The sequence below is a fragment of the Lipotes vexillifer genome, unplaced genomic scaffold (genome assembly GCF_000442215.2).
Source record: "Lipotes vexillifer unplaced genomic scaffold, Lipotes_vexillifer_v1.1 scaffold1113, whole genome shotgun sequence".
NCBI lineage: Eukaryota > Metazoa > Chordata > Mammalia > Artiodactyla > Lipotidae > Lipotes > Lipotes vexillifer.
The window spans coordinates 1,239,868-1,250,082 of NW_006777938.1; the positions used below are offsets into that span (position 1 = coordinate 1,239,868).

Here is a 10,215-nt window from a genome sequence, read left to right on the forward strand (position 1 = left end):
GGCTTCAATCACACATACTAATTATTAATGAGCTGACTATGGAGATATTAACTTAATTAATGGTTATAATTGAGCTTATAATTGCATGAATGCTAACCCTCTCCTCCGACAAAGAAGAGGAGTTTAACACATGATCTTGTGATAAGACCCAAGCTTTAAAAAGACACCCCTAAAAGGCAGACTAACATTTCAAAAACCAAACCAAGTACCCAAAAGAGGTTGGGCTGGCTTCTGGATAACATTATCCATCTGTACTCACTACACAGAACCCCATCAGGCTAGAAGAATTGATTTAAATTGGAAAGGCTGTTCTTCAACTGGGAAATTCTTAGAGTTTTTCTATATTACCTTCAGAACAATAGTGAAGGAATAGTAAAATAATGAAAATGCAATTACTTTCCTAACATTATTTGCTAAGTAATGTCAGTCAGAAGATAATATAGACAAGAACCAGGGAATTTGAATAAGCAAAGGCATGTTTTCTTCCCTTGTACAATAAAGGAAAGAACTCTACCAGCTTTTAAGTAAGAACTAATAAATGATAACTTTTGAAAATCAGTGGCTCTACTAATACTCATCTTTTGCTCTCCAAACTTTCTGTCAAATCCTTTTAAGTGATGATAGGAAACATGTTTACCAATTACACCTTCAAAGGTAACATTCCTTCTTCCTCATTTCTATGAATAGAGTTATATAAAAGGATCACCTGGATAATTAAAAAAACATTTAAACAAGTCCTACTTCTATTTCCTTTCAAGTAGGTAGAAATAAACATCCAGAGGGAAAGGTAAGTAGGATGTTAATGTAAGAATCCTTCCCACTCACCCCAGTAAAATGAATTAAGCACATTGCCAGGCACACAATAGACACCAACATATATCTGTTCCATGAATTTATAAAGGATCTACTTCAAGCATACTCACTATTAATAAGTCAAAGATTTATAAGATGCAAATTAGAAAGGAGATGAAGGAATTATTTTGATATGAAAATTGACTTTTATATTTGGGGGCATCAGAATTGGGGGGGCAATTCTTTTATATATTGGGGGGCATCAAAATTGACTTTTATATTTGGGGGGCACCTTTTATACTTGAGTCTTTAACTTCTTTAAGAGTTATCATCTCTCTTCAGTGAGTAGTCCTGGCAGCAGTCAACAACAGAGGTAAAAATGGGAGAGAAACTTTCTCCTCTGCTCTTTTATTCCCTCCTTAAAATTAATGTTTTAAGGAAGTCCACAAATTAAAAAAACAAAACTAGGATGCAGTTTGACAGCATAAAGAAATACGATCAAAATTAAACTTTAAATGGTTACTGGAGGGACAGCTGGAACATTTGGCTATAGATATATGTCAATCCTCTTCAGCCTGAGAGTCCTTTGGATTCACCGTGCATAGTGCCCAGAGTATCAGATTGAAACTACAGCCAACACTGATATCAACATATAATGATCTGATAACTTCCCATGTCATATAAAAGCAAAAAGAAAAATTCTAGGAGGATAGGGAAGATTTTGAACCTGAGTAAAAGATTTTCCTCTTTCTCCAAATTTCACTCACTTACAGAGGAATATGAACTCTGGCTATGTGCCCCTGCTAATACCATTTGGAGTGTGTTTTTCCCACTGAAAAATTCAGTGCAAGAGTATCACATTTTAAAGTGATTTTTTTTTTTAAAAGAAGGGAGGGTGGGTGGAAATGAACAGTTCTAACATTTGAGTGTTAGCTCCAGATGCTTCTATTCGAAACCTCTCATTTTATTGGATGACAAATCTTTCTTTAAGGGCCTCTGATAAGCAGCAAAATCTAGGTTTGATTATTTTAGGTGATTATTTGAAAAAAAAAATCTAGGCATGTTTCTCTTTCTCACCTTCGCTATATTCACCACAAATGGCTTTTCTTCCTTTAGTTATAGTGTCTAACAGGATTTCCATTCCGTTGAGAAATGTTTCTGGAGGTCTGAGAATCATTTGGAAGCATAGGCTTTAGAAGAGGACATTACTTAGCTGGTATCTAGGATACGTATATCCCTTGCTTTGGTATTTTAATTTCACCAAAGAAACGTGTGTTTGGTGAGTCTGCACACAGAATTTATGCCTTGTGGTAATATCTAAAATGGAGTACTTGTACTTGATTTATTAAAGGGAAATTATTCTTTACTAGGTGTACCTTTGAAGGACAATAAGCAAAAATTCCAAATGTGCTTGGTGTTCTCATAGCTTGATGCTATCTCTGTGAATCAGGGAACAATAAATAAGGCTCAAAGTCCAAATCTACAACACTGTCTTGGTAAATCTTCATTTATTTGATCAGTTTCATTAAGAAAATTAACTTGTCTTATATGAAGAAAACGACTGGCATCTTAAAAGTAAAATAAGGGATTTGTATGTGTTTAACCCACACACACATTCATATTTAAAACATGATTAAAAACCTAAACTTCAGTGCTTGCCCTCTTGACTGGTAATGGAAAGACTACAACATTGCATGTGGCAGGATTCCTCTTAGGATTACCCTGTGCAGGTTAGCCGCTGATCCCACAGCATTAGCCAGTCCAATAATAACACAAGGCTGAACACCTGTACACATGCTAAACTTTGAGCAATAACTCATTGGATAGCTGATCCCAATTCACAGCCACATTGCTAATGAAAGGGCATGTGATTTCTCAGAATGTAGAGTACCCTAGTTCTATCGACAATCTTTTAAGTACAACACTGTATAACAAAGTCAGAGATTTCCAAATGGCCCTATATACAACGCAGCACACACTTTTCACATATAATGCAAATGGCACTATTACCTGCAGTGTTAGAGCCCAAAACAACCTGAGGGCTGTACCTCAGGTACCTAACTGAGCAACCAAGCCGACTTTGTACAGTTGCAACATATAGATATCTATGACCTCCCACAAACCTGAAGCTTGTGAAGTTTATGGGTTTTGTTGTTGACAATCGTTTTACACTAGAGTCATCCGGATTTTGATGCAGATTTTAGTATGAGTGATATTCTTAGTTATCAATTTTATGTTTTCCTTCAAAACACTGAAAATGTAAATGCCAAAGATAGGCAGCGCCGGATCACTGTAAAGTTATCAGTGGAAGCCCGTGAGACACAAAGTTAAGCAGTCTTTAAGAATATTAGACCAAAAACTGATTCATCAAAGAGAGGCAGAGAATTGGTTGAAATATATTTTAGCACTTCTTAGTGTCAAAGCTCCTGAAAAAAAATGCTTTTTATTTCACTGTTAAAAAACAAAAACAAAAACCTCCTTTCTAATAGAATCATGAATCTTCAGTTTTCTCCTTTATTAAGAAAAAAATGTTATGATTCAGGGGAACAAAATTCAAGTGAGCACTGATGACCTCACCTAGGCATTAAAACATATATATTGAGCTCTTCTTTCTTAAATGACAAAGGAACCATATTTCTCAAAATATACCACCCCCTTCTCTATAATTGTATGCTGGTCACTGCATCTAACTTCACCTTGCAATGATAGACTTTCTTCTGGGTGAGAAATCCCTTAGGTGCACGGCTACCTAACATGTCTGTTATGATAACAGGAGAGATTATATTTACATGCAAATAGCTACATGAGACTTAATTAATAATTGTAAACATAAGCACAAACAGAGATGAACTATACTAGAGGGAGATGTGTGAGAGAAAAGAGTTAAATTCAGTCAATATTGTACTTCTGAAAAAGACTCAAATATGAGAGAACCAAATGAGGGAACAGTCTAGAATGGTATTAAACTCCATTGTATAAAATAAACAAAGCAAAATTATTCTTGCCCAATTACCAAATAATGGTATAGGACTACCACAGACCAATCACATTATAGAACAGTTGCTAGGTATCGTTCTCAAACCACTAAAAAGAAACACTGCACCAGTGATTGTGGGTATTTAATTTTAACCCTTGGTAGGAAGTGCAGAAGGGTGATTTTTCTCTTGTTCAGGAAATCAAAAAACAAGCAAGGCAGACTTCCCAGACTCAGCACAGACCCAACAGCTTTAAGCTGTTTCATAGATAACACAGTTCGAACATTCCAGGAGAGAAATCTGTAATTTCCCAAACAATGATTTTTAAGGGGCAAAATTCCCTATTAACACAACCAAATTGGCATCAAATGGAGAGGTTAGAAAGCAAACCAGGCATAGTCTAGATAAGTCACGATAATGTCTGGTGTAAAATTTAACCCCTTGGAGACAGAAATAACAGAATGCATCCATCAAGCACTTGGGTATTCTGCTTTATTGCTAAGCCTGGCCAGCCATAAGACCTTTTTTTTTTTGGGCTGCCACCGAGATAATGCCACTAACGTGGGCTTGGAGAGGAGAGCCATATCTCCTCTAGCCAATTAAGGAGTGGCACGGACCAGGCTCGGACAGAGCCCCATGTCTGTAGCCACTCAGCACTTCCTTCTCGGTAGAGTGGGGAGAAGGGGAAGGAGACAGGAGACTGCAAGCCTCTTCCAGGGATACAGGGAATTCTCTCAGAGGGTGGCAGATTCTTTACAAATGAAGTTCAATGAAAAACAGTCTCACCGCCAGAAGCCGAGGCACAAACAGACGATGCCCCATCCCCAGAAGTTCCAGCACTCGACACGCATACTCATTCACCAGCTTGTTCCTCTCGTCGTGCATGTCCTGGGACTTTTTGACAGGAGCTGTGAGCTTAGCAGCTGGGGCTGGGCAGGGCACCCCTTCTTCCATGAGCAGTAAGTAGTTATCCAGAATGAGAAAACTGGATCTCTTATCCACAATTTTGAGAACTGCGGCGGGAGGGGAGCCAGGCTTAGGTCTCCCCAGGAGCACGCACAAGCCAGTCTGTGGTGGGAACTGCCAGCTAACGTCTCCACAAGAAAAACATTTTGGCTAAATTATCTACTGTGCAAGAGCCCCAAAGTAGACTGGAAATGAAATCAAATGCTGATCTAAATAAAAAAACAGCAAAAGCAAGCGAATGCAAGAAAATGGCCAAGAGTGATGCAGGAGAGTTCACATACATGTGTAAAAATGGACAAGCTGCTTAGAAGGGTCTAGCATGTGAGTGTGTGTGTGTGTGTGTGTGTGTGTGCTGTGTGTATGTGAGAGAGTGAGTGTGTGTGTGTGCGTGAGCAAAGAGCAGGAGCCAGGAAGCCAGGGCAGTTGTGAAGCTGCAAGGAGAAAAGGATGAGCTCATTGCAATCCTTGATTCGTGACAAGCAGCTCTGCTGTTGCTGCCTCTGCTGCTGCTGCCTCTCGCTGTGAATCAGTAATGAAGGGGTAGGGAAGGAAGGGGAGGGAAGAGAACGAGGTAGGTGAATGAGCATGCAGAGTTTGTCTCGGGGGAGAATGCTGTAATAGGAAGCCAATGGCGAGCCGTTGGACAGATGCGCTTCCCCTCCCAGTCCACCTTCAATCAGTGTTAGGCTGACAGCTTATGCTGTTGAATCTTAAACCCACAGACAGATGAGCTAGCTTCTCCTAACATGTGATGCTCACAGAAAAATCAGACAGCCTGCCAGCTAAAAGGCTGACCTTTATTCACTCTTGCTTTCTAATAATGGTAACAGATACAAGTCTGATTTTTTTACTGCATATTTAAAGTGGGATGCTCCAATCCTTGTTAGATTACTGAAATCTCTAACAGAACAGAGGCTTAGGGGAAAATGATAGAGTATGGACAGAAGAGCAAGGACCGAACAACCAAGAAACGACATGCCCTCAAGTTGAAGTGTTTATGCAATAATGACTTTTTGCAATGCTAGGATATGCAGAAGTATTTCAGCATTCTGGGAAGGCTAGCTGCAATTAAAAGGAAGATTATTTTTAATGTATTTTTATATTTTATTGTGGTATAGTTGATGTACAGTATTATGTAAGTTTCAGGTGTACAGCATAGCAAAAATGAAGACTCTTATAAATACACAATATGATAAAGCATAAAAACCTACAACATAATAATAAGAGTATACCTTTAAGGAACTATTAAAGTTGAGATTCTCAAAGCAAAAATAACTTTCCTAACCTAAAGACTTTGATAAACACTCACTTAATAGTTCAAAACATTGTTTTGATGCATTCTGGTCTAATCCTTCCCTTGTGATAGTATAACTTAGAGTTATTCACAGTTTAAAATTTTACAATCCTACTATTAAAGTTTTATATTAATTTCCTTGATGTGAATCATCAGTTTTAGCCAAATCAAGGCAGAAGGACAAGATCCCCTTTAAGGGTAGTTTCTTAGCTTTATCCTAACAATTTACTATATATTCAGAATCTTGGAGCTACTGTTCTGTAGTTGGTCTCATATGAATATCAGACCAGTTTCTTCATGCAAGCTGTAGCATGGTGCAAAGACTAATGGGGCTAAGAGAGCTGGAGAAAGTTCCTTCTGAGTCTTAGTTTCCCATTTTGATAAATAAGTTACAGATCTCTGCAAGTAAGAAAATAGAAACATATTTATTTTATGGGGATAACAGCAAATTGGGGATAAAGGGAAATGTTGCCTTCCTTAAGAGAATACTGTTTGGTTTATTTTTCCAAAACCTCAGGTAAACAAAACTTTTTTTGGTTAAACATTTAAAGTATTAATTAACAAAATATCTTAAATAAGATATTTATATTTTGCTGTCAGGCCTTCTATTTCTTCCAAAAATGATTTCTTAAAAACCTATACAAAGTAAAAATTTTAATGTAAAATGATAAAAGCCATTAGAATATGATATGTATTTATATATGTGTGTGTGTGTATATGTATGTGTGTATATATATATATATATATATATATATAAATTTCAGATCCCTGAGATTTTGGAGGAAATGTCTTATGGGCTACCCAGGGTGGGAGTTGGTTTAGCCAGAAGCGGGGAAGAGGGAAGAGGTTCTGGGTCTCTCATTACTGGAGCCCCCTGCCATCAGCAACAACAGCTCCATTTTCATCTTATTTACATAGTGAAGTTCTGCGTGAGATTTTGTTTGAAAAGACTGTGCTACTGCTGTGTAAGTGTGAAAAGCACTGCCATAGAAGCTTTACATTGAAGAGCAAGGGGACATTTTTTTTTTTTTTTTTTTTTTTTAGAGTACGCGGGCCTCTCACTGTTGTGGCCTCTCCCGTTGCGGAGCACAAGCTCCAGACGCGCAGGCTCAGCGGCCATGGCTCACGGGCCCAGCCGCTCCGCGGCACATGGGATCTTCCCAGACCGGGGCACAAACCCGTGTCCCCTGCATCGGCAGGCGGACTCTCAACCACTGCGCCACCAGGGAAGCCCAAGGGGACATTTTGACTTGCAAAAGAAGAAAAAATTCAGTGACTCCTTAGCTTATAGGATTTTTTTATGATTGATTTTTTTTGAAAGATAGGGTAGATGTTTCCATCCATCTGACTTGGTCTCAAAGACCACTGGCAGAAGCATTTTTTTTTTTTTTTTACTTATATAAACCAGAAAAAAAAATTTATTGCCCAAAAGGAATTAAATTAATCAAAAGACTTTGGAACTGGTTTGGCACTGATGCTCACAAAAGAAGTTAAAACTATATGCACTAAATATTAAATGTAATAATTAAAATATGATAGTTTAATGAGCAAACAACGTTACACTTAAAAGATTTAGGTTCATTTAACAAAATGCTGTGTAAAAGGCACTACAAACAAGTGGTCATGTGTTTCAGTTTTCCCAATCTCTCCATCATCCTTCCCCTCAAATACGTATTATCCTTGAGGAGGTAAAAGGTACAGGCTCAGCTGCAGGCTCTGAGTGGGCCCTGCTGGGATGGAAGAAGTCATTTTCGGCAGCAGGGTCCAGGGCACACCTACCCCAATGAGGCTGAGGAACTGTCACACCAGGGGCCTACAGAAGGCACTGGGGATTGGAGGAGTGGAGAGCCTGAGGAAGAAATGGGGGCAGGTCCAGCTAGCTGCTCCTACCAGCTCCTGAACCAAGACCCCGAACCAGAAGGGGCAGAGCTGGCACCAGTGGGGGGTGCAGAAGATGGAGCTGCTGACGTCCAGGGTTGGAACTAAGGCCCTAGGGCTTCATTCCCCAGACAGGCCAGCAGAGAATGAGGATGAAGATGAGGAGGGAGCTACAGTACTGAGCAGACACAACTCTACAGCCATGGACCCAGAACATGCAGAGTTGGTGAAAAGGGCGAAAGAGGTGATATCAAATGCCCAGTGGGAAGATGTGGTACAGAAGGCCCTCCGAGCCTGGCAGGTGTCCCCTGCCTGCCAATGACCGCACTGAGAGCTGCCTCATCTCCCTGCATTCCAGGGCTGATCATATCCCAGGTGGTAATGTTCATCCCCCTTTCCACATCAAGGTAAACCAGACCTCTTCTCAGAGACTTATTAATTCAGTTCTATACACATGGGGACATCAGCCCAAGCCCAACCCACCTTAGCATGTATCACTCTATGGAGAATAAAAGCACCATACATACATAGCCCCCTTCCAAAAAAAAAAAAAAAAAAAAAAAAAAAAAAAAAAAAAAAACAAAAGAAAAAAGAAAGAAAGCATCATCCTTGCCTTCAAAATTTCCATAATTTTCCAACCCTGGTCCTGTTTTCAGGTTGTCCCTTGAGAATAGGCTGTTGATCAATATCAGGTAAAATAACTCTTCTAGAATATCACTTGGCAAAAAGAAAGAATGTATTCTAGCGATTTTTGAAGCCCTGCGAGAGTGAGTAACCTCAGTGAGCATTTCCCCTTATGCCTCCCCAACTCCCCAAGTAATTTATTTATTGCTGATCAGATTCAGCAATAAATACAGTGTACTTATAACTCAAAGATAAATTTCTGAGTTATAAAGTAGTCCAAAAATGAAACTAATGATAGAAAAGAAACTCTTCTGAATTAACCAGTTAATCACACATGATTTCTCATATTTCCTCACACTATCATAAAGGAGATTTTAAAAAAATCTCTATGAAGGAAGTTCAACAGCAAATTGAAGATAATATGGGAAATGTGGATGAATGATCCGATGAGGCAGAGTGAGAGAAAGGTAAAGAGGGCCAGGCAGTGGTCCCAAAGCCATGGTCTAAAGAACAGCAGCCTCACTCTGGAGTGCTAGAAGCAGGTGGTTGGTGGTGCAGTCCTAATTAGAGCCCTGAGCTTGAGTGCTCTACCTGAGCCACTCCACTCACTGATTGTGGACATGTGCAGGACATAAATAGATTTCCATTGTAAAATGCAAAGATACTTGACTTAATTTATGGAACTGTAATTAAGAACAGTAAGTGCACAGTAACACAGGAAGTAGTTACTTCAAGGGTTACAAAGGTGAAAAAGGAAAACACTTTCCAATCTGTAGGAGCTTAAAATCCGGGAGGCATTCAAACACAAAGATAAAGCAGGATGTGGACACTGTAAAAGGAGGAACACACTGTGTGTTATGATCTAGTCATGTCTTTGTTGTCCACAGTAGATACAGACAAAAGTGGGTTTAGACGAGTGGGACTGTCCTGGACCCAAATGTAAGAGTAATGAGAATTAAACATATTTCTAAGAGCAAAGCAGGGCATTGTTTATTACATCATCTTTTAGTCACATTTACTGGCTGAAAGACATGGGCAAGTTACTACTCTCTGGGACTCTGTAAAAAGGCAGTATCACCTACCTAGTCAAGTTGCTCTGAAAATTTAATAAGTTAATGTATGTAAAGGAATATTTCATAGTGCCTAGCACAGGGTGGGTACCAGATAACCAGTAATTTCCTTCATTCTTTCTATGAAGTCAGGAGAAGAGGAGAGCAAGTGTAAAAGCATTTTGTTCATCTGGGTCAGGGTTTAGAAAGACAAAAGACTCTGGATGTATTAACATTAGAAAAAGAGTTAGCCAATATATCCAATGGAATATTACTCAGCCATAAAAAGAAACGAAATTGAGTTTTTGTAGTGAGGTGGATGGACCTAGAGTCTGTCATACAGAGTGAAGAAAGTCAGAAAGAGAAAAACAAACAACATATGCTAACACATATATATGGAATCTTTGGTTGTTTGTTTTTGTTTTTTTTTGTGGTACGCGGGCCTCTCACTGTTGCGGCCTCTCCAGTTGCGGAGCACAGGCTCCGGACACGCAGGCTCAGTGGCTATGGCTCACGGGCCCAGCTGCTCCGCAGCATGTGGGATCTTCCCGGATCGGGGCACGAACCCGTGCCCCCTGCATTGGCAGGAGGACTCTCAACCACTGCGCCACCAGGGAAGCCCTATATATGGATCTTA

At 39.5% G+C, this 10,215-nt stretch overlaps 1 protein-coding gene across 3 annotated transcripts in view; it reads right to left on the minus strand.

Annotated features, from left to right (window-relative positions):
- The window catches only part of LOC103090117 (rab GTPase-activating protein 1-like, isoform 10), a 282,259-nt gene that overhangs the window by 129,511 nt on the left and 142,533 nt on the right, over positions 1–10,215 (minus strand). Inside the window, exon 1 of one of the 3 annotated variants that reach the window (XM_007451369.1) lies at positions 4,554–5,217. The exons of the other annotated variants lie outside the window; for them this stretch is intronic. Within the exon in view, the coding sequence (XP_007451431.1) occupies positions 4,554–4,721 (168 nt within the window). The 5' untranslated portion in view covers positions 4,722–5,217. Of the gene's footprint in view, positions 1–4,553; positions 5,218–10,215 lie in introns of those variants that run through there. 3 annotated transcript variants of the gene reach the window in all.